General features: G+C 39.2%; 2 protein-coding genes across 6 annotated transcripts in view; one reads left to right on the forward strand and one right to left on the reverse strand.

The window, feature by feature from the left end:
• Positions 1-26,008, reverse strand: part of LOC121375209 (putative uncharacterized protein DDB_G0284213) — a 94,160-nt gene that overhangs the window by 44,826 nt on the left and 23,326 nt on the right. For 2 of the 5 annotated variants that reach the window (XM_041502521.1, XM_041502512.1), the window contains exon 1: positions 1,101-1,230. The exons of the other annotated variants lie outside the window; for them this stretch is intronic. In XM_041502521.1, the coding sequence (XP_041358455.1) occupies positions 1,101-1,154 (54 nt within the window). In that variant the 5' untranslated portion in view covers positions 1,155-1,230. Of the gene's footprint in view, positions 1-1,100; positions 1,231-26,008 lie in introns of those variants that run through there. 5 annotated transcript variants of the gene reach the window in all.
• LOC121375239 overlaps positions 2,899-26,008 on the forward strand; it is a 31,972-nt gene continuing 8,862 nt past the window's right edge. Inside the window, exons 1-4 of the mRNA XM_041502570.1 lie at positions 2,899-2,988; positions 12,809-14,177; positions 20,561-20,683; positions 23,761-23,950. Coding sequence (XP_041358504.1) covers positions 13,809-14,177; positions 20,561-20,683; positions 23,761-23,950 — 682 coding nt within the window. The 5' untranslated portion in view covers positions 2,899-2,988; positions 12,809-13,808. The remainder of the gene's footprint in view (positions 2,989-12,808; positions 14,178-20,560; positions 20,684-23,760; positions 23,951-26,008) is intronic.

Raw genomic sequence — 26,008 nt, forward strand, 5'->3', positions numbered from 1 at the left:
TAACGTCAGAGAAGCGCTCCCCAGGACGTCTGTAGACACGAACCCGACCGTTGTTGAACTGGAGACTAAACCTGGACTCATCAGTGAACATCACTCGACCCCACTGAACATGTTGCCACCGCAGATGAAGCGTGCACCAGTGACGTCTGGCCGTTCTGTGACGTGGTAGGAGTGGTGGTCGAACAGCCTGGCGACGGCAGCGTAGATTATTGGCTCTCAGACGATTGCGTATGGTTTGATCAGACACTCGAGTTCCAGTCGCAGTCCACAGATTGTCACGTAATCGGCTTGCAGTGGTTGTGCGTTGACGTAGAGCCATATTGGTGATGTAGCGGTCCTCTCTATTTGTAGTGCTTCAGGGTCTTCCCGAACGTGGACGATTTCGAACAGAATTCGTTGCTTGGTACCGTTGCCACATTCGGCCAACGACACTCTGACTGACACCAAGTCTCAGAGCAACATTTCTTTGCGTATTGCCATCCTGAAGCCAAGCAATAGCCCTTCCTCGATCTTCGATAGTCAGTTGAAGTCGTACCATTGTCGAATTTGGAGTGTGCACCGTACACGAACGCAAGCTCCAATTATACGGAAATTCAGCATTGGGAACATGGAATACACGTGCAAAGCGTGCAAATGAAGCGCTTTGTGAAAAAGCAAGTTATGGGCACTTAGCAGACCTTTCGCTTTCGCCCTAATTTACGTGCAAATGTAAGCATGTTTTCACCATTAGAACTAGTCGACAGTGTCAATGACAGTGGATTTTAATTCATTTATGGGTTGCTTAGACCCACTTTCGTCAAAATGGAACAATACCATGCGTGACATTATGGTCTAGCTAATATAATTGACATTCAGAAAATAATGTCGAAAATATCGTCTGACCCTTAAATTCTTTTGAGTAGTATATATATATATATATATATATATATATATAACCGTAATAAATTAAAAATGTACTGAGTGCGTCGTTAAATAAAACGTTTCCTTCCTTCGTATGCGTGTATTACTGTTACTAAAACTAATTTTAGCCTCTTAAATATCGAGTTCTGAAAGGTAAGATGATAGGTTTTAAAATTTAATAATTATTGATTTGCATAAACCTGTAAAGCTCTGAAAAACGCATTATTGTCCAATTCATCCTCATCACAAGACATTTCAACTTTCAACACCTGACATTGGAGTTGACTGTTCCCCCGTCGACTTTTAAACGTTATCCATTTTTATAGAGCAGCGAATTCTAACTATTGGGTGTCAGTTCATCAAAAGATAAATAACAGACCGTACTACAATTTCGGAACAACAAAATACGGACCCGGAACTCTTTTTCATTTTGATTGCGCAGTTATTAATTAATGTATAATATAATGTATCATATTATATTGTAGCATTGCCATGGCAACATTAACTGGCGTGGAGGTGATGCCTATATTGTTTACCCAAAATTGGTTTGTTTTGTTTGAATTAGGCCTAAACCGCATTTACATAGGCTACTGTACATGTGTAAGGGTAGGGGTGTTTCAGTGATCGATTATTTAATCGGAAACTGGTCGGCTGAACTAGCGCTATGCCGATATGATGATCGGTGATAAAAGTTCGTAATCGAGTGTCGCTGATATAATTTTTGTTCCTATCAATCATTCTAAGAATAAGAATGATTTATTTGCTTAACACCCGGCCGCATATGGGCAGAGCAAAAACAACAATATAATATACTTTTATCTGCAGTAACAATAACATAAATATACATTAATGACATGAACAATCATATCTGCATCAACAAATACATTATGTATACATGTAGTTTAAGAGAATGGAATTGATGTCAGTGTGCTGGGGTTTTGTAGGCCTACGTGTTTGTTTTCATACACGTACAAACAGAAACCAGATAAACTTTGGGGGTCTACATAATAGTCACATTTGCAATAGACCTCTTTCACATTCCACTGTGCATGTGCCCGTTGCGGGGTAACTCGAGGACGCAAACCACAAACTCACGCGAGATCTCGCAAAAATAGACCTGCGAACAAGTTGGGGGGCACAGACAATGAGAGGCCACACAATAGGAATGTCATGGGGGGGGGGGTCGATGGGTTCGACCGAACCCCCCCCCCCTCGAAATCGCTTTTTTTTAATAATTTAATATATCTGACATTCATATCTGACATTATTATATTTACTCAACATAGAAATATATGCCCAATATCTCTGCAGTCTATTTTGGAACCCCCCTTTTCAAAATCCTATGTACGCCCATGAATGTGAATATCTCCATGATTCATTATTCTATCAGTACCCGAAAATTTTGTCGACATCCAACAAGACTTATTGGAGACATTTGTGAATTATTGCTTATCACGAAATAAAAAATATTTTGTTGTTAACGCCCGACAAACCATCGGTTCGAATTCGTACGCAATAAATATCGGATTTACAAAGAAACCTCTCATTTGCCAATTCCAATCCCTGATGCCTTTCCCAATTAAAGGGACATACCCTAGGTTTTAAACACTAAGGCATATTTTTGACTATTAAATCCGTTTTAGAAAACTGAAATCATACTTTACTTAGATCTATTTGTTTATATTATCCATTTCCGTACATTCGAAGTGTTTTTGGTAATCCTGTTGTTTTTAATATCACAAAATGCATTTCTCATATTTTTAAAAACGCACGTGCGTCTGAGAAGTAACAGTCATGGAGTCGAGGTTTAGTCTATTTTTAGAGGGAATTTCACCTTTCAAAGTCCAAATGTGTTACAGATTTGTAGATTAACTAAAGTTAGTGTGCATTTTCATGGGTTGAAACTAGGGTCTGACCCTTTAAAACAACACGATCAATGTGTGCAGATGTTGCAACAGCCGAGGTGGAATTTCCAAACCACAAAATAACGTACCGGTACGACAAAATGGTTACGATGATGTCATTTTCAACGTCTTTATGCGTCATAAAGTATCTGGAAGACCGGATTCTCTCAAAGAATGGTCATGGGTTTGTTGTCTCTTTTCATACTATGGAATTTACTGCAACTTAATTATTTTTTAGCTGTTTGTTTTTTAAATGGCACACAACATTTCTATTTTTCTACTTTTCTTCCAACGTCAAACCAAACGAGTTATTTAGAAAAGAAAGAAAAAAACACCACAGAAAATGTAGGAGGATGGGACGGAGTTTTTTTTTAAAAAACCCCACAAAAAAACACCTTATTCATCCAATTAAGGTTCAAGCATGCTTTTCTGGGCACACACCTCAGCTATCTGGGCTGTCTTAGTCTGTCCAGGACAGTGAGTTAAGGTCGAGGACAGTCACTTTTAGCACCCTTGTTTTGGTTTCATACACAATACAATTAGCTGTATTATTACAATGTTTAGCCAGATTAGAATAAAAACTGGTCTGTTAACTTTGACCCCTGTCAAATTTCTATAACAAGGAGGTCGATATATACATATTTTTTCATATAATTCTGGACATAAACATTCAGGGACGTACCCTGATCACCTAGGGGGGCACTACTTTTTTTTAAAAACAAATAAAACGCTATACAAATTAAACCGTGAGATGTGTATGCTATTTTCGGGAGAAAAAATAAATAAAAGTGACATTCTCAGGAGGGGCAACTGCCCCCCCCCCCCCCCCCCCCCCGTTCCCCAGAGGGTACAGCCCTGATATTAATTTTAAGTTTTAAAAGATGACAAAAGTAAAAAGTATCTTTTGTCAAATATATCATATAAAAAAATTACTGTTGAATATGTTTTATTTATTGTGTACGAAGCCAAAATAAGTGTCTGAAAAGTGACTGTCGTCATCCTTAGTGGTTAGTGAACGGGCCATAGAGTAAATTGGATTTTTGTTATATGCAGGACATTTTGTGTGTGTGTCTAGACTGGTGAACACCATTTTTAGCAGAGTCGGGTCATGTTCATCCCTCCGCCCCTGAGAAAATACATTAAGAAAATGAAATTTGCTTGAAGCAGATGGGGGTTTTGAGACCCCCCCCCCCCTTAACCCTCCACCTCATTGTACATGAACCTGCATATATGGACCCCTTCTGAATCTGAAGATTAAAGGTAGGAGGCCATTCAACAGTTATGTAAGGCCCCACCCCACCCCAACCCCATCAAAGCTCATGAAATGCAGTGTTCAATTTGAAACCCACAACCATCTGCATGGGGACTTATGGTCTGTTTTGTTTTTATTACATATCCTCAAATTATTCTCTGGCAGAAAGCATGACTTTAGTGGTAATGCATTCGCTTGATGCGTGGTCGGTTTGGGATCAATCCCCATCGGTGGGCCCATTGGGCTATTCCTCACTCCAGCCAGTACACCACGACTGGTATATCAAGGCTGTGGTATGTGCTATCCTGTCTATGGGATGGTGCATATAAAAGATCCCTTGCTGCTAATCGAAAAGAGTAGCCCATGAAGTGGTGACAGTGGGTTTCCTCCCTCAATATCTGTGTGGTCCTTAACCATATGTCTGACGTAAGCCATATAACCGTAAATAAAATGTGTTGAGTGCATCGCTAAATAAAAACATTTCCTTCCTTCCAAAATAACAGAATCACACCAGCTAAATAATGAATGAGCTAAACGTACATTTTTTTCAGGTGAATTTCTCTTTCACCTGCTTGGTCTAAAACAAATTACTGCTTTTTGTAGGCCTCTATTTCGAGCTCTGACTTGACAATGTGTTATTGCTCAAGATAAGTGACATACTCATCCTATATAGATTTTTGTGACAGTATTAAAATTGTGACATAACTTGTGTAGTGTATTTATCAGAATGTTTCTTTGGGTTTTTTAATGACACAATTAAAGAGAGAGAATAATATAATGAGAGATAGAGGGTGAGAGAGAGAGGTAGGGGCAAAGATGGACAGAGAGAGGGAGGGAGAGACAGATAGTTATGGAGGGAGACAGACAGGAAGGGAAGGATAACCACTATTAACCAGGGAAGGAGGTTGGCAGAAAGAAAGAATTAGGGAGGGAGACATACAGGGAGGAAAGGAGAGAGAGAATGAGACAGGGAGGGAAGAAGAGCAGGCTCATATGGAGGGGGGTTCAGGGGTCAACTCTTCTCCCCCCCCCCCCACACACACACACACACTGAAGCAAAATGATGTTTACTATTTTTTTCAGGGGAGCATGACTCGACCCCTGTAAAAACATCTCTTGTCACAGTCTAGACCTCCCTCAGGCTTGCGAATATTACAGCATGTGAGCCTGTAGAGCTAGTGAGGGAGGATTGAGAGATAGATGGGGAAAGAGTGATAGAGATGGGAGAGATAGAGACAGAGAAAAAGAGGTGGGGGGGGGGGGGTGGAGACAGAAATAGAGATGGGGGAAAAACGTCAGGAGGGAAGAGAAATATGAGAGGGAGAGGGAGGGACAATACAGACACAGGGGGAGGGAATGACAGCCAGATAGGGAGAAAGAGGGAGGGATGACACAGAGACTGGGGGAGGGAATGACAGCCAGATAGGGAGAGAGGGAGAGATGATACAGAAACAGGGGGAGGGAATGACAGCCATACAGGGAGAAAGAGGGAGGGAGGGATGACACATAAACTGGGGGAGGGAATGACAGCCAGATAGGGAGAAAGAGAGAGGAAGGGATGACACAGATACTGGGCGAGGGAATGACAGCCAGAGAGGGAGAAAGAGGGAGGGATGGATGACACAGAGACTGGGGGAGGGAATGACAGCCAGATAGGGAGAAAGAGAGAGGAAGGGATGACACAGAGACTGAGGGAGGGAATGACAGCCAGAGAGGGAGAAAGAGAGAGAGGTAGGGATGACACAGAGACTGGGGGAGGGAATGACAGCCAGAGAGGGAGAAAGAGGGAGGGAGGGATGATACAAAGACAGGGGGAGGGAATGACAGCCAGATAGGGAGAAAGAGAGGGGAAGGGATGACACAGAGACTGGGGGAGGGAATGACAGCCAGAGAGGGAGAAAGAGGGAGGGAGGGATGACACAGAGACTGGGGGAGGGAATGACAGCCAGATAGGGAGAAAGAGAGAGGAAGGGATGACACAGAGACTGAGGGAGGGAATGACAGCCAGAGAGGGAGAAAGAGAGAGAGGTAGGGATGACACAGAGACTGGGGGAGGGAATGACAGCCAGAGAGGGAGAAAGAGGGAGGGAGGGATGATACAAAGACAGGGGGAGGGAATGACAGCCAGATAGGGAGAAAGAGAGGGGAAGGGATGACACAGAGACTGGGGGAGGGAATGACAGCCAGAGAGGGAGAAAGAGGGAGGGAGGGATGACACAGAGACTGGGGGAGGGAATGACAGCCAGAGAGGGAGAAAGAGGGAGGGATGGATGATACAAAGACAGGGAGAGAAGGATAGCCAGAGAGGGAGAAAGAGAGAGACTCCTCCCCTCCCCCTGTCTATATATCATCCCTCCCTCTCTCTTTCTTCCTCCCTTTCCTTCCCTCCCCCTCCCTCCCTCCCTCTCTGGCATATCCTTTCCTCCCCGTCTCTGTATCATCCCTCCCTCCCTCCCTCTCTGGCAGTATATCTATAAAGGAGAGACAATTATTAAATTAGCTTTTTGGCAAATATATATTAATTAGTACAGCGAACATTTTGTTCAGTATCACATCGCGATTTGCTACACACAAGTTTCAGAGATCACTACTCAATTTTGAAACATTGAACAGTAGTCACTAATCAATTTTCAATATATTTGCTAAATTCAATTATAATTTTCATTTGGCAATTTGGCTAGCTGTATCTTAAACCATGCACCCTATTAATGTCAAATACAATTTAACGGTCCAATGTTTTGGAAGCTGTCAAGATGACTTCCTTGTGGAAGGTTTTTGCTCGTTCCAACCAGTGCATCACAACTGGTCAAAGGCTGTGGTATGTGCTTTTCTGTCTGTGGAAAAGTGCATATAAAAGATTCCTTGCTGCATTAAGAAATTCCTCTGATGACTACGACTCAGAATTACCAAATGTTTGACATCCAATAGCCGATCATTATGTAATCAATGTGCTCTAGTGGTGTCATTGAACAAAACAAACACATAAAGTGGCGACAGCAAGTTTCTCCCCTCAATATCTATGTGGTCCACAGACAGGAAAGCACATACAGCCTTTGACCAGTTGTTGTCCACTGGTTGGAATGAGAAAAAACCCAGTCAGTTTAATGGATTCACCAAGGTGGTTTGATCCTGCGATGCAAGCATTTCAAGAGAGCACTTAACTGACCAAGCTAAATCCTGCCTTTTCCTGCTATCAGAAAAGACAAAAGTCCCCAAATTACTGAGATCTATAAAGCCTGGACATGTGCATATTGCTCCAGTCATGCTGAAATCTCTTTAAAGTTTGTAAATCAAAATGAAATAAATAAGTCTGTTTGCAATATGGGCGAAGCTGTTATGGTGCTTTACCGTAAGCCAATACACACTAAAGACCTATAGTCGCATAAGGCATCCACCAACAGGTGAAAAACAATATCTTTTTGTGCCGCAGAAAATAGTCTATTGTTCCCAGTCGCCTACTCGCACCGTTATTATATGAATTATCCAGACAGGAAATATATTGACAATCAGGAACCTGGGTCACCCAACAGCCAGATTATAGAGAATCAGTCACGCTTCCACAACCACAATTGGCCTGCACTCGTTTGAGATCGAAGTGTCAAAAGCTGTGATCGGGAGACCAGCGGGTATCGGCCATTGTTGTTGTAAGTGTATTATGTGTTGGCTTTATAGTTGTAACAAGCTTGTGATGTGCTTTGTCGAATATTGTCAAAATGATCTTTTCAAGCGACCTCACTCTGTGAATGAGGAGCCACAAAACGTGTTAATACGAACAGTTTATTGATCGTACTTTTGAGATACTAAGTTTATAACGTGTTTTTTATGAAGTGAGTATATTTATTGAGACTATTTAGTTATTTTTTTTATGGAACAGTTATAATATTCATTGTAATTCATGTAAATGTCTTAATGGAGTGTCACTAACATTATTGAGCATACATGTAGGCCTACATAGTCTGGGCAGGTATCGTATAGTTTTTAATTAATGGCTACATTTATGAAGTGAGTGTATTTATTGAGACAGGTTAGTTCATTTTGTTTTTTATTAAACAGTTGTAATATTGAAGTAATTCATGTAATTATCTTAATGGATTGCCACTGATATTATTGAGCATGCATGTATATCCTGGGTGGGCATGGTCTTTATATATAGAGAAGTTTTTAATTAATGGTTACATTTTAATCATTTATAAAGTGAGTATATATTTATATTCAGATTATTTATTAGTATAATTTTGTTTTATTATTAAACAGTTATAATATTCAAGTAATTCATGTAATGATCTTAATGGATTACCACTAACATTATTAAGCAGGGCATAACGTAGCCCTGTGGTAAGGCACTCGCTCAATGCGCGGTCAGTGTGGGATCGATCCCTGTCGGTGGGCCCATTGGGCTATTTCTCATTTCAGCCAGTACACCATGACTGGTATATCAAAGGCTGTGGTATGTACATGTACGTACTACCCTGTCTCTGGGATGGTGCATATAAAAGATCCCTTGCTGCTAATTGAAAAGAGTAGTCCATGAAGTGTCGACAGCGGATTTTTTCTCTCAATATATGTGTGGTTCTTAACCATACGTCTGATGTCATATAACCGTAAAATAAAATGAGTGTGTCGTTAAATAAAACATTACTTTCTGTTTTTGTTTCTAGTATTATTGAGCATGCATGTACATACCCTAAGTGGGTATGGTCCTATAGAGTAGTTTTTAATTAATGCTTACATTTATGAATTGACTGTATTTAATGAGAATGTTTATTCCTTATGGCTAAACAGTTATCATGTACACGTATGGAGTGATTATACATTTATTGAGAATATTTATTCCTTATTACTAAAGAGTTGTATTTATACATTTACTGTACATATTCAGACTGAGCATTTTTCTAGTAAAGTTTTTAATGCATGGTCATGTTACTAATTATACTTTGATTGTATATTAAAATATCACTTGAACTTTAATTGGATAAAGATGAAGAAAAGTAGAAACCAAAATTAATACTTTGTTATTCCTTCACACCGTTCTTCTCATTGTACTGTTAAAGTTTTGTTTTGTAAAGTTTTGTTTGTTTAACGACACCACTAGAGCACATTGATTAATTAATCATCGGCTATTGGATGTCAGACATATTTGGTAATTATGACTCATAGTCATCAGAGGAAATCTTTTTCTTAATGCACTTTTCCACAGACAGGAAAGTTCATACCACAGCTTTTAAATTGTCCAGTTGTGGTGCACTGGTTGGAATGAGAGAAAAAACCCAATCTGCTGAATGGATCCACTGAGGTGGTTTGATCCTGCAATGCACGCACTTCAAGCAAGTACTCAACCGACTGAACTAAATCGTGCCCCTCATTGTATTTATAAATATATTAATTTATCAACATTTAGATGGTGTATTTCTCGCTCCAGCCAGTGCACCACAACTGGTACATCAAAGACCGTGGTATGTGTTATCCTATCTATGGGATTGTGCATATAAAAGATCCCTTGCTGCTAATCGAAAAGAGTAGCCCATGTAGTGGCGACAGCAGGTTTCCTCCCTCAATATCTGTGTGGTCCTTAACTATATGTCTGATGCCATATAACCGTAAATAAAATGTGTTGAGTGCGTCGTTTAATAAAACATTTCCTTCCTTCTTTTAGATAGTGCTGCTTTTTTATTTTTATTTTCTTGGGGGGGGGGTTTTCTGATTGACATACATGTAATATGTGGTAACTGATAATTATTCGCTAGTAACCTGTATGACAGAGACCGACCTTGGTGGCGTCGTGGTTAGGCCATCGGTCTACAGGCAGGTAGGTACTGGGTTCGGATCCCAGTCGAGGCATGGGATTTTTAATCCAGAGACCGACTCCAAACCCTGAGTGAGTGCTCCGCAAGGCTCAATGGGTAGGTGTAAACCACTTGCACCGACCAGTGATCCATAACTGGTTCAACAAAGGCCATGGTTTGTGCTATCCTGCCTGTGGGAAGCGCAAATAAAAGATCCCTTGCTGCTAATCGGAAGAGTAGCCCATGTAGTGGCGACAGCGGGTTTCCTCTCAAAATCTGTGTGGTCCTTAACCATATGTCTGACGCCATATATCTGTAAATAAAATGTGTTGAGTGCGTCGTTAAATAAAACAGTTTTTCTTTCCTGTATGACAGTAGTCGACGTATTTCGATATCGACGTGCAGGTGTAAATTTCTCGACAACATTTAATCAATAAGTAAGTATATATACTACTTACACATGTATGTAACGGATCGTGTTCATTATCTTGTAAGTAATGATTTCCTCAGAGAAATGACCGTCTTTAATTATTGATCACCTTTCACTGTAGGTTAATTATTGAAACTTGGTGCATTGTAGAGCTCTCAGGGTGGGACGTATAACCCTGTGGTAAATTAAGTGTCCACCTGATGCGTGGTCGGTTTTGGGATCGATCCCCATCATCATATTGGGCTATTTCTCATCCGAGCCAGTGTGCATGCCATTGTTTTCTAAGCGTCAAATTGTTCAATAATATTGTACATTACACCAAAGTATAATAATTTCTCAGTGAAAAAGTATGATTTTTATTTCCACTGGGGTAATAAAGGAGATGGTTTATTTAACAATGCACTCAACACATTTTATTTATGGTTATATGGCGTCGGACATATGGTTAAGGACCACACAGATATTGAGGGAGGAAACCCACTGTCACCACTTCATGGGCTACTCTTTCCGATTAGCAGCAAAAGATCTTTTATATGCACCATCCCATAGACAGGATAGCACATACCACAGCCTTTGATATACCAGTCGTAGTGCACTTGCTGGAGCGAGAAATAGCCCAATGGGCCCACTGACAGGGATCGATCCCAAACCGACTGTGCATCAAGTAAGCGCTTTACCACTGGGCTACATCTCACCCCCATTGGGGTAATAAATTAAATGATCCCATGGAATTATTATTTGAGATAGTACCTGTGATATGTATGAAAGTGTTTTTTTTTATATATATATATATATATATATATATATATATATATATATATATATAATTATCGTACCAATAAATTCTTTGTCGAGATTCATTGGTCTATTTCTCTTCCTGGCCAGTACTCCACAACTGGTTTAACAAGATCAGTCTCGGTGGTGTCGTTTTTAAGCCATCGGACATATTTAAGGCTGGTAGGTACAGGGTTTGTAGCCCGGTACCGGCTCCCGCCCATGCAGAGCGAATTTTAACAACTCAATGCATCAGTGTAAGACCATTACTTACACCCTCTTCTCTTTCATTAACCACTAATAACTAACTCACTGTCCTGGAAAGACAGCTTAGATAGCTGAGGTGTGTGCCCAGCATAGTGTGCTTGAACCTTAATTGGATATAAGCACGGAAATAAGTTGAAATAAAATAAAGGTATAACAAAGACCATGGTATGTACTATCCTGTCTGTGGAATGTGGCAGCAGGTTTCCTGTCTCAATATCTTAACCATAATGTCCGACGCCATATATAACCGTAATGAAAATGTGTTAAGTGTGTCGTTAAGTAAAACATTGCTTCTCCTTCTTCTTTGTTGAGATTTACGATACACAGATTTAAACAAAAGAAAGAAAGAAGAAAAAAGTCTGTGGATTGTATTCTGAGACGAGAATCAATAGAGGTAATGCAATATTAAAGACTATCATTTCCTTGGTGAAATCCGTACGTGGGGGTTATACATGTATATCCAGTCACTTCATCGTTTCACCCAGGTTGACCCGACCTCAATGAAACAGTCGACAACTGATTTTAACACTGATTTTAACACGACAGACAGTATTGTTTGAATTCTGGTTTTATCTTCAGGTGAGAGGCATTTCAGACCTTTACATGTTGAATGGTAGGGATGAAGAATTAATGTACCTGTATGTTGTGTCCCTCTGTGTAGACGTGCATGCAGATTTGTTGTAGCCAGGATTGTATATTGATTTTATATCTACATTATAGATATTAGCTAGGGTATAAGCCATTTTGAGTGACCTGTATTGATTAAACCGCATTAGTTACATGGATAGAGAATAATACAGGCGTGTCTGTTAGATACCATTATTCTCACAACTCATTGTTTTAAAATGTATTCAGCGAGTGAGAGTTTGATATGTTTTTAAACAACGAGTTGTGAGAGAAATGGTATCTAACGGACACGAATGTATTATTCTATTTTTTACTTATCCTCAAAAACCAGGTTTTAAGCAAATTTTAGTTAACTTTTGTGTCACCAACACATGATTGTCAGGTTAACTACATTGTATACGTCACAATGTAATCAATTTCCATTGTGTAGTTTTTCATTGGATGTATGGCATTGGTGGCCTGGTCATCACCTAGGAGCAGCCAGTCATATGTCTTGAAATTGTTAACACGCGTACATGTGTAAACAAACATGTGTTATCAAAAATAACGCATACCAGTGTTCTCACCAACAGGTGTGTAAGAAATCAAGGGTCTATGCAGATTTAGGGATATATATATTTTGTGATAAATTTCACATCAGTAATCCGACTGTCTCTGTGTCTCTGTGTCTCTGTCTCGGTATCTTTCTCTGTCTCTGTTTCTGTCTCTCTGTCTCTCTCCCTCTCCATCTCTCTCCGTCCCTCCGTCCCTCCCTCTCTCCCTCTCTCTCTCTCTCTCTCTCTCTCTCTCTGTGTTCCCATCAGCTTTAGCTGTGGGCTTATAGTCTTGGCCGAAGCCTAAACTATTATTATTAAACTCATTTTTTTTGCAGCTGAACAGCTGGGAGTTTCTTCAGAGTGGATGGATTTCATTTAGTACAGTGTTTTATATTCTCAATTTGTGTTTCTTTATCTGCAAACACAGATGGACAGACGGAAATTGTAATTCAGTGTGAGGTGAAGAAGGTTAAAACAAGAATGCCCAAAGAATTTCAACAATTCCTGGGTGGCATATAATCAAGAAATTACTCTGGATGTGTTAACAACAGAATATGTTACAGTCTACGTAAATGTAGTCTTTCAACAGGAAGTATATATAGTATAACAAGCTGATATATATTATCACAAATATAACATAATTATTTATTGATGAACCTGAGCTTTATTGAGACAAACAGATTTATTAAGTACTGCACCTTGTAGTTACAAATACAGAACACATTATCCAGCATTCATTTACGTATTAAGTTATTAAAACTGTGACAAAAGTAAGGATTTATTACTGTGTAACTGTGCCCTTTGTATACCAGTACACCCCCAGCCAGTGTCTGTTTACGTATTAATTTCCGAGTACTCACAAAAATAAGGATTTACTACAGCTCCCTGTGTAGAGTGGACATAGTATGGTTCGACCATTGTTTACGTATTCTTAAAACTGTGACACCACAAAAACATTTATTACAGAACACTAGGCATGCAAGTGTGCTTTAAACCAGCCTCTGTTTACGTATTAACTTCTGAGAACGGTACAAAAATAAGGATTTTCTTCAGCACCCTGTGTATAAATAGTGGACATAGTATGGTTTGACCACTGTTTACGTATCAACTTCTTAAAACTGACGAAAATAAGGATTTTCTTCAGCACCCTGTGTATACATACTGGACATAGTATGGTTTGACCATTGTTTATGTATTAACCTTAAAACTGTGACAAAAATAAGGATTTTCTTCAGCACCCTGTGTATACAAGTTATAACTGAAAAAACAAACACCAAAAAACGAAAAAAGGAATGTCTGACCGGTTGTTTATACGTTAACCTTCAACGTGACAGGATGGATATGTACACCCAGACCGCGTGTAGCCGATGCACGTCTGCGTCCGGCCGAACGCTGCTGGAAGAGGCCCTCGAGAAGTTCTCCGACAAACACTCATCTCAGAACTCTGTCAACGCTATGCAGGTGACTGTCACTCGCAGTCGATCATCCATCGCCACGGGGATGGGAGGCGGCGTTCTTCCGCAGAGTCGCACGGTGCCAGACCTGCTACACAGGAACGGTAACTTGGAGACGCTGAACTCGAGGTGTTCGCGACCGGGCCGGTCGAACGTGACGGGTGTGTCGCGAATGAAGACGTCAATACTGCTGACGCCCGCACGCCACTGTGACGCCTGTTCCATGCAGACGATACGCAAGTGGAGGGAGGCAAGTTTGAAGAGATGTTGAAAATCTGGGTTTTACAATGATTGAAATCAGGTTTTAAGAATGATTGAAATCGGGTTTCAAAATTATTGAAATCAGGTTTTAAGAATGATTGAAATCGGGTTTCAGAATTATTGAAATCAGGTTTTAAGAATTATTGAAATCAAGTTTCAGAATTATTGAAATAAATGTTTAGGATGATTGAAATCAAGTTTCAGAATTATTGGAGACAGGCAATAGAAGTTTCAGAATGATTGAAAACAAGTTTTAAGAATTATTGAAATCATGTTTTTGAATTATTGAAATCAGGTTTTAAGAATGATTGAAATCAAGTTTCAGAATTATTGGAGACCGGCAATAAAAGTTTCAGAAGTATTGAAAACAAGTTTTAAGAATTATTGAAATCATGTTTTAAAATTATTGAAATCTGGTTTTAAGAATTATTGAAATCATGTTTTTAGAATTATTGAAATCAAGTTTCAGATTTAATGAAATCAAGTTTCAGAATTATTGGAGACAGGCAAGTTTCAGAATTATTAAAATAAAGTTTCAGAATTATTGGAGACAGGCAAGTTTCAGAATTATTAAAATCAAGTTTCATTATTATTGGAGACGGGCAAGTTTCAGAATTAATCAAATCAATTTTCAGAATTATTAAAATAAGTTTCAGAATTATTAAAATCAAGTTTCAGAATTATTGGAGACAGGCAAGTTTCAGAATTATTAAAATCGAATTTCAGAATTATTAAAATCAAGTTTCAGAATTACTGGAGACAGGCAAGTTTCAGAATTATTAAAGGGACACACCCTAGTTACGTTTATTTGTTAACCATTACGGCGTTGTTTTTCGCTATTAAACCCCATTTTTCACAAATAAAATTGCACTTTACTTACATTTTATTATTTAGAATACACATTTCCATTCACCTGAAGTGCTTTTTGATAATCCTGATGTTTGTAAAATCACGAAATGCATTTTTTCACACGACGTGTTGTCGAGAGAAAAAACCGTTAAGCAAGCGAGGTCCAATCTTTTTTTAGAGGGGATATTTCCATTTCAATGTCACAGACGTTGGTATATCACGTGACCGTTATCATTTTGGTTCGGTTTGTTTTCTCGTGCACGGTTCGCGCAATCAACATCCGATTTGTTGTTGTTCATTTGTGAGATTTTTCTTCACAGTTCGTGAACATTTTCAGTAACAATAAAGTTCAGACAAGTAAGTGTTTCAATACAAAACGTTACAAACCCTTAAAACCAATAATTTTGCTAAGTCTTACGATATCTGGAGAGGGGATACAACCAGGACAGAACAGTTGGAACATGTCCAGGAGAGGTGAAACGAACGCACCCCAAGTCTGTGAAATTTGTCGTGACGTAGGCATTGTTGTGCTTCGAGCGACATCTACCGGTGACATCAGAATACTAACTTTCAAAATTATTTCAAGCAATTGGGACATGGGGATTCCCATGGTATTTATCGATATAAAACCTGCTTTTTCACTCCATTTGATAAAAACGTGATCTACATGTAAGTGTGTTACAGGTTTGTAGATTAACCAAATTATAATTTATTTTCGCTGGATAGAACTAGGGTGTGCGGCTTTAAAATCAAGTTTCAGAATTATTGGAGACAGGCAAGTTTCAGAATTATTAAAATAAGTTTCAGAATTATTAAAATCAAGTTTCAGAATTATTGGAGACAGGCAAGTTTCAGAATTATTAAAATCGAATTTCAGAATTATTAAAATCAAGTTTCAGAATTATTAAAATCAAGTTTCAGAATTACTGGAGACAGGCAAGTTTCAGAATTATTAAAGGGACACACCCTAGTTACGTTTATTTGTTAACCATTACGGCGTTGTTTTTCGCTATTAAACCCCATTTTTCACAAATAAAATTGCACTTTACTTACATTTTATTATTTAGAATACACATTTCCATTCACCTTAAGTGCTTTTTGGTAATCCTGATGTTTGTAAAATCATGAAATGCATTTTTTGACACGACGTGTTGTCGAGAGAGAAAACTGTTAAGCAAGCGAGGTCCAATCTTTTTTTAGAGGGGATATTTCCATTTCAATGTCACAGACGTTGGTATATCACGTGACCGTTATCATTTTGGTTCGGTTTGTTTTCTCGTGCACGGTTCGCGCAATCAACATCCGATTTGTTGTTGTTCATTTGTGAGATTTTTCTTCACAGTTCGTGAACATTTTCAGTAACAATAAAGTTCAGACAAGTAAGTGTTTCAATACAAAACGTTACAAACCCTTAAAACCAATAATTTTGCTAAGTCTTACGATATCTGGAGAGGGGATACAACCAGGACAGAACAGTTGGAACATGTCCAGGAGAGGTGAAACGAACGCACCCCAAGTCTGTGAAATTTGTCGTGACGTAGGCATTGTTGTGCTTCGAGCGACATCTACCGGTGACATCAGAATACTAACTTTCAAAATTATTTCAAGCAATTGGGACATGGGGATTCCCATGGTATTTATCGATATAAAACCTGCTTTTTCACTCCATTTGATAAAAACGTGATCTACATGTAAGTGTGTTACAGGTTTGTAGATTAACCAAATTATAATTTATTTTCGCTGGATAGAACTAGGGTGTGCGGCTTTAAAATCAAGTTTCAGAATTATTGGAGACAGGCAAGTTTCAGAATTATTAAAATCAAATTTCAGAATTATTAAAATCAAGTTTCAGAATTATTGGAGACCGGCAAGTTTCAGAATTATTAAAATCAAATTTCAGAATTATTAAAATCAAGTTTCAGAATTATTAAAAAAAGTTTCAGAATTATTGGAGACAGGCAAGTTTCAGAATTATTAAAATCAAGTTTCAGAATTATTGGAGACCGGCAAGTTTCAGAATTATTAAAATCAAATTTCAGAATTATTAAAATCAAGTTTCAGAATTATTAAAATCAAGTTTCAGAATTATTGGAGACAGGCAAGTTTCAGAATTATTAAAATCAAATTTCAGAATTATTAAAATCAAGTTTCAGAATTATTAAAATCAAGTTTCAGAATTATTGGAGACAGGCAAGTTTCAGAATTATTAAAATCAAGTTTCAGAATTATTGGGAGACCGGCAAGTTTCAGAATTATTAAAATCAAATTTCAGAATTATTAAAATCAAGTTTCAGAATTATTAAAATCAAGTTTCAGAATTATTGGAGACGGGCAAGTTTCAGGATTGTTAAAATCAAATTTCAGAATTATTAAAATCAAGTTTCAGAATTATTGGAGACGGGCAAGTTTCAGAATTATTAAAATCGAGTTTCAGAATTATTGGAGACGGGCAAGTTTCAGAATTGTTAAAATCGAGTTTCAGAATTATTGGAGACAGGCAAGTTTCAGAATGATTAAAATCAAGTTTCAGAATTATTGATCAAGTTTCAGAATTATTGAAATTATGTTTCAAAATTATTGGAGACAGGCAAGAATCAGAATGATTGAAATCAAGTTTCAGAATTATTAAATAAGTTCCAGAATGATTGAAATCAAGTTTTCAAAATACATGTATTTTGGTGTGTTTAAAAAAAATATTACATCGTGTTTTGCTATGCAAGTTTCAGAAATTGCTATAGAATTTGTAAAACATTAAATAACAGTAGTTTTTAAATCAATTTTCAATTTGGTAGAAAGTGTTGCTTAAAAAGAAAACATTCCTTGATTGATGTACATGACCTCAGTTTTGCCACAAAAGGCTGTGGGATGTGTATAAAAGATCCCTTCCTGTTAATCGATAATAGTAGTCCATGAAGTGGCACAAACTAATGACGTTCCAATAATCGATTATTATCAAAAAGTGATCGGTTTGACTCTTAACAACTTGATGATCGATTATAAATATCCATAATCTGTTGCAGGCCTCGAATTTGGCAAATTAAAGGGAAAAGCCATTTGTCCAAGACCAATGGAGATATTTTTTGGGGGGGAATTACGACCAGAAAGCAGGACACCAAAGCAAAGTTAACAAAAATGTCTTAATATAAGACTATGGCAGACACTAAAAATAAATATGTGTGAATGGTTTCATGCTTTCATAATAAAACAACTTTCAGGAGTTGTGTTGGAGTATGATAACCAGTTAATACAGGTACCATGCAAAATAAGGCACTGCCATTTTGGCTGTGAAACTATGTTTAATTTTGAGGGCATTGAGGCATATGAACTGGGCATTACAGCAATTTGCCACATGACCACCTTTAAATTCCTGCCCTGCGATTCTGTAGGAAAATGTTAACTGTAATAGTTCTTGCAGTTAGGAAAAAAAAGAATTTTTTTATTTAACGATGCACTCAACACATTTTATTTACTGTTATATGGCGTCAGACATATGGTTAAGGACCACACAGATATTGAGAGAGGAAACCCAGTCACCACTTCATGGGCTACTCTTTTCGATTAGCAGCAAGGGATCTTTTATATGCACCATACCACAGACAGGTGGTAAATATAAGGTGCTAAGTGCAGTAAAAACAAAAAGAGAATTCCCCATTTAAAAGTTCCAGTCCAGATTGCACATACATGTGCAATAAAAAATAAATTTATCACACGATTTCAAAATGTCTTTGTCACTAAGTTTGAATAGGTATGTAATAATTAAATGTATGATCAAGGGTAAAATTCCAACTGATTCGCAACAGGTTTCCTGTTTCATTTTCTGTGCTCCTTTAAGATATGTCTGATGATATATAACCGTAAATAAAAATGTTTAGTGTTGACTGTTCAATAAAACGTTTCTTACTTTCAGCTTTACTATGTACAGAATATGTTATACATAGAGAACTTGTATGTGGATGGATGGATTGTTGGATGAATGTGTTGGATGGATGGATGAATGAATAGGGTGGATTGACGGACAGGTTGGGTGAATGGGTGGAATGGATGGATGAAAGATGGATGGATGAGTGGGGGGATGAATGTGTTGGATGGATGAATGAATAGGGTGGATGGATGGACAGGTTGGGTGAATGAGTGGAATGGATGGATGAAGAATGGATGGATAGATGGGATGAATAGATGAGTGGGGTGGATGGGTGGCATGAATGGAAGAGTGGGGTGGATTGATGGATGGGTGGCATGAATGGATGAGTGGGGTGGATGAATGGATTGGTGGATGAATGGAAGAGTGGGGTGGATGGATAGATGGGTGGGGTGCATGAATGAGAAATGGATGGATGGGATGAATGGATGAGGGATGGATGGGTGGGATGAATGGATGAGAGATGGATGGGTGGGTGGGATGAATGGATTAGTAGGGAGGGTAGATGGGATGAATAGGGTGGACGAGTGGGGTGGATGGGTGAAAGATGATGGGAGAGTGGGATGAATGGATGAGAGATGATAGATGGGTGAGATGAATGGATGAGTAGGGTGGGTAGATGGGATAAGTGGGGTGGATGGGTGGGATGAATGGATAAATAGATGAGTGGGTTGGATGGGTGAGATAAATGGATGAGTAGGGTAGATGGGTATGACGGATGGATGGACTGGGTGGATGAGGGGGTGAAGTGATGGATGGGTGGGTGAGAGATGGATGGGTGGGTGGGATGAATGGGTGAGAGATGGATGGGTGGGTGGGATGAATGGGTGAGAGATGGATGGATGGGTGGGATGAATGAATAAGTGGGTAGATAGATGAATTTATGAGTGGGGTGGATGGATGGATGGGTAGGATGAATTGTCGAGTGGTGTGGATGGAAGGGATGATTGGATGAGTGGTGTGTATGGATGAATGGATGAGTGGAACGAATGGATGAGAGATGGATGGATGGGTGGGATGAATTAATAAATAAATAAATAAAAGATATATAAAAACAATTATGAAATAAAAATTATTAAAAAGCAAGCACTTGGCCTCAGATTACAGTTATCTTCCCATTTGGTTGTCCAAAATCCGGAAGTTTCACCGCGCAAGTAGTCTGCTGTTTGACTGTGATTATTTCATGGCAGACAGCTATGAAGTGGCAACTGTTTGACTGAAGTGACAGGGGATAGCATGTAGTTTGTAAACATGTGTAACTTGTTGACATTGAAGACTTGTTTGTGGTAATTCCGGCCCATGCAAAAGTAGTGCTTTTTGTGTAAAATGGGTGTACTCCGGCCTGGTTTAGAGGGTGTGTCTGTTTAAACCAATATGCTGGGAGAAAGAGCTGGACAACAGGGGTTGTCCTTTTCAGGGTATGTGTCCCCCATGCAGGCAAAGGTACATACAAAACTTCACGGGCCTGCTGATATTAATAAAAATGTTATAGCCACTAAGGCTATATAGAAACATATAGCGAAATTAATTGTGGTCTGAGGCCACTTAATTTTTTAACACTACAGCCATTACTAAATATTAATTTGTAATTGTTTTTCTCACAGATGCATTCTGGGGCATGCATGAACAACTCCATTGGCTCACTACAATCGCACTGTGAACTTCACCTCGATAACTCATCAAATGAGGTAACCCGCCCCATGACAGCCACCTTGTTGACTGGAGAGGTAAGTCAGCTCACAAACACTTTAATTAATACCCGCCTTGGTGGTGTAGTGGTTATGCCATCGGACTTCAGGCTGGTAGGTACTGGGTTCGTATCCCACCTGAGGTAATGGGGGATTTTTCATGCCAGTACTGGCTCCAATGCAGAGAGTGCACCACTAGGCTCAATGGGTAGGTGTACGGCCACATACACTGAGTTTCACCCACTTCACAAGTGCGATTTATTATGGGTGTGTCTCCTAAGTGTATGAGCCCACATGGGGGATGATTACCTGGCATGCACTGCAGGTTCCATGTACCCCAGGCTCGGGTGATACTGAGATAGCTCAACTGACAGCAAGCGTGGAGCACGGATCTGTGAAGTAGTCCCACACCGAAATAGAAATACTGCGGCTTCACCATTCATCTCATCATCCATGTTTGTAACGCCAAAAAACCCCACTACTTTAATTAATAGGCTTTGTCTCAACAGAGATACAGTTTTAAAGTTATTTCATCATATATTAAGGTTTTCTGCATGTTACCTTAAAATATACCAACAAAAGAAATATGCGACAATTTGGCACTGTTGACCAAAATTAAGTCCACTGTTTTAAAACTGTGCTGTACCTCTATCTATAGGGTGTATACCACCAAATCAAATCCCATAGACGACAGTAGTAACATATATGGCTAGAACATGCAGCGTATCAATCGACATATATGCCACGGATATAAATATTACCACCCTTCATCCTTAAAGTGAATCAGAAAAAAATGGGGGTCAAGCTGCTCATTTCAGAAATAATGGGTAGCATCTATGACCACCCTAGTTACGCGCCAAAATTGTCACGCTATTATTAGTAGGACCCCGCACATGTTTCAAGCACAATGATAGTCGGTACATTGACATTAGTTCAAATTAAATTACATGAAGTTACTGGCCAGATGAAAAAACTACATTTTATCACAACAAACACTGTCATTTGTCACCAATGGCACCACAACTGGTATATCAAAGGTCATGGTATACAGTGTTCGAGATCAGTATCCCGATATCCCGGGGATACCAGACTTAAAGAACCCAGTATCCCGCCGGGATACCACATAATGTTGTGTTTTTTAATCCTGAGTTTTTATTTTTCGTTAAAATAACGAAAGACGTCATTTACTGGTGAAGTTAACCAATGCTATGCCGTAACAATATCTCCCTCAACTCGTACTCAGTCTAATGGCTATGCTACACTGGAGCAATAGCGGCATTGCGAAAGACCGGGAACCACTAAGTCGCTATTTTGTTTTGGGGGGATGTTTCCTTCCAGTCTAAGTTTTCCTTAATTAGGCTAGTAATTCCAAAGTCGATAAAAACACTGAAAAGGCAAGTAGCCATTATAAAATGGGGTTTTCTTTCAACCAATACAGCCTTTTTCATTTATTAACATTAAAATTGGCTTGCTTGATATTTGAATATCAGGTAATTAACCATATCCAAAAGTGGGATACTAAATTCTCACATGGGATACAAGATTTTGAAATGTTAGTATCCAACTGGGATACTGCCCCCAAGTTTTTAATCTCGAACACTGATATGTGCTATTCTGTCTGTGGAAATAGTGCATATAAATTATCCCTTGCTACTAATGGAAACATGTAGCTGGTTTCCTCTCTGACTACCTGTCAGAATAACCATATGTGTTTAACATCAAATAGCTGGTGTTTAATAAATCAATGTGCTCTAGTGGTGTCGTTAAAACAAAACCTGGTAACCAAACTTGGTGTCCATTTTAACATGCTATGCCTTTAACTGTTACACATTAGACCGGCCTCGGTGGCGTCGTGGCAGGCCATCGGTCTACAGGCTGGTAGGTACTGGGTTCGGATCTCTGTCGAGGCATGGGATTTTTAATCCAGATACCGACTCCAAACCCTGAGTGAGTGCTCCGCAAGGCTCAATGGGTAGGTGTAAACCACTTGCACCGACCAGTGATCCATAACTGGTTCAACAAAGGCCATGGTTTGTGCTATCCTGCCTGTGGGAAGCGCAAATAAAAGATCCCTTGCTGCCTGTCGTAAAGAAGAGTAGCCTATGTGGCGACAGCGGGTTTCCTCTAAAAACAGTGTCAGAATGACCATATGTTTGACGTCCAATAGCCGATGATAAGATTAAAAATCAATGTGCTCTAGTGGCGTCGTTAAATAAAACAAACTTTACTTTGTTACACATTAATGTTGGAAGGTGTTACATGTTTTTTTATTGTCAACAACAATAACTTTTATTTCATTTCAACTTTATTTTCATGCTTATATCCAGTTAAGGTTCAAGCACGCTGTCCTGGGCACACACCTCAGCTATCTGGGCTGTCTGTCCAGGACAGTGTGTTAGTGGTTAGTGAGAGAGAAGAGGGTGTAGTGGTCTTACACCTACCCAATGAGTTATTAAAACTTGCTCTGGGTGGGAGCCGGTACCGGGCTGTGAACCCTGTACGTACCAACCTTAAGTCTGATGGCTTAACACCGAGGACGTTTAATAACTTTTAATTCCAAATTCAATTTTTTTTTTTAAACCTTTCAATGGCCACAACTTTCAGGGTGTATGTACATGGGTGGCATGGGACAGTATCAGTCAACTGATCAAACAATGACAGTTTTGCACTCAAATAAGATTGCTGCCATGTTTTTTTTATGGTGCATAATAACATGTACACCACCCTAGTTGAAGAACATTGTTTGTATACTGACCAGTAGGCAGTACATCAGATAAATTGAACAAAATCAATTCAAAATCTGAGGCTAGATATACTGTGAAACCTCTCAAAACCAGACCCTCTGTTAATCAGGGGCCTAATGCACTAAACTCTTGCAACTTTGCGATCTTGCAGTGCAATGCTAAAAGACTTGCACAGAGGATGCTTTGTCTAGCAGAGCCTAAGAGAGCTTTGTGAATTAGGCCCCAGAAGTCCTCCAGTCTGTTTTCATTAATCGGTACATAACTTACCCTCTCTAAACCGGTTACCTCTAAATACTGGACACTTTACTTGGGTCCCACGAGTGTCCAGTTCAGAGTGGTTTTACTGTATGTGTTTTGTTTGTTTGTTGACAGAGGCCGATCCCGCCCGTGTTCATGGTAAAAGACCGACCACAGACCGCTGCTGGTCCGTATGAGGTCTTCCTCCCACTGGCCACTGTGCCAAAGAAAGGAATGATCAAACTCACAGCTCTGGAATACGAGCACCAAGAACCGAGTTCACAGAAGCAAGAAGCCAGTTCACAACACAGACACAGACCAAAACGTGAGGGCTCTGTATTCAGTCAATCCAGAAAGAAAGAAATGTTTTATTTAACAACACACTCAACACATTGTATTTACGGTTATATGGTGTCAGACATATGGTTAAGAACCACACAATATTGAGAGAGGAAACCTGCTGTCGCCACTTCATGGGCTACTCTTTTTCATTTAGCAGCAAGGGATCTTTTATATGCACCATCCCACAGACAGGATAGCACATACCACGGCCGTTGATATACCAGTTGTGGTGCACTGGCTGGAATGAGAAATAGCACAATGGGCCCACCAATGGGGATCGATCCCAGACCGACCGTGCATTGAGCGAGCACTTTACCACTGAACTACGTCCCGCCCCCTCACTCAATCCAGATTACACCTTTAAAAAAATTAATGTGGACAAGACGTAGCCTATTGGTAAAGCACTCGCCTGATGTGTGGTCGATCTGGGATCAATCCCCGTCGGTGGGCCCATTAGGTTATTTTTCGTTCCAGCCAGTGCACCACGACTTGTATAACAAAGGCTGTGGTATGTGCTATCCTGTCGCGTGTAGTTATGTCGCTTATATAGTTTTAAATTCACGTACACCGCCCATCGGATACTTTGTGGTGCATTGCTACACGTTCTCAAATTAAAAGATCAGGGCAGAATATAGCCCAATGGTAAAGCACTCCCCGGATCGTGGTCGATCTGGGATCCATGCATCCCCGTCGGTGGACCCACTGGGCTATTTTTTTTCATTCCAGCCAGTGCATCACAACTGGTATATTAAAGGCCATGGTATGTGCTATCTTGCATGTGGGATGGTGCATATAAAAGATCCCTTGCTACTAATGGAAAAATGTAGCGGGTTTTCTCTTTTATGTCAAAATTACCAAAAGTTTGACATCCAGTAGCCGATGATTAATAAATCAATGTGCTCCAGTGGTGTCGTTAAACAAAACAAACTTTAACAAACTTTGGTAGCAATGTTTAAAATTTACATCAAGACTTCGTGGCAATAGAAATTACTGTAGGTTAAGGGCTTTACCAATTTATTTTTAGGAATTTTGTTAATGGAATACTATATAAAAGTTAAGTCTAATCGACAAGTAATGACCCCATATACTGTAGATCCTGAAATTAATACGATCATAATATTAATGCGAAGAATGCGAGTTTGTGTTGTTCGCATTAATAATATGACGCATTTATTTCTATGTTTTGTCTATGTGTCCGACGTTATTACGAAAACAAAAACAAAAATTAAAATTCTAATATATTCATAAAACACCACCAGAAAACAACTCATTGTAGGCGAGACAGACTAATTTTTCAATAGTCCAGCAAGATGCCAGCCACCCTGTCATCGCGCGTGAATGGGTTTTAGCAAACTAATCCTCAGGTAGACTGTTTTATTCTTTTTACTGTTCAAGTTCGCTGTAACTATGTCGGCATACCACTATGTGAATTGTTCTTTCATTATGACTTTTTAATAGCTGTTCACAGATAAGGAAGATACAGTTGTAATGGTGCATGTATGCTAATGTTTAGCCAGATTTAGGTAACTATAAACGTTATGTAAATTATTGCAAAAATATGCTTTGAGTTGATCTCACCAAAAACACAAGGGACTAAACAGGTTAATTGATGTGTACACAGACATGTTAGTGAGTTGATCTCATTGAAGAGATCTGCAACTCAGATTTAACCGAAAAGTACACAGACGTGTGCTGTTAGAAAAGTATTTCAAAGGGAGGCCACTCGCATTAATTTCATGTTGCATTTTTGTCTGCCCACCGTCACTCGTATTAATTTAGGGATGCATTAATTTCAGGATCTACAGTATATAGAGAGAATAACTGGGTAATTACTGCCGTAAGATGTCGGTTTTATCCTGTGACGGTTAGAATGGCAAATGCTGCGAGGCTCAACTGAGCTACATTTGCCATTCAACCTGAGAAGGATAAAGCCGATATCTTACGGCAGTAACCGGTTATTTTATTTATCCGGCAATCCTACAGGAATAGTCGAAAATCATTACTTATTTCATTCTTGTGTATTTAAATCGAGTATCATCAA

The sequence above is a fragment of the Gigantopelta aegis genome, chromosome 1 (assembly GCF_016097555.1).
Source record: "Gigantopelta aegis isolate Gae_Host chromosome 1, Gae_host_genome, whole genome shotgun sequence".
NCBI lineage: Eukaryota > Metazoa > Mollusca > Gastropoda > Neomphalida > Peltospiridae > Gigantopelta > Gigantopelta aegis.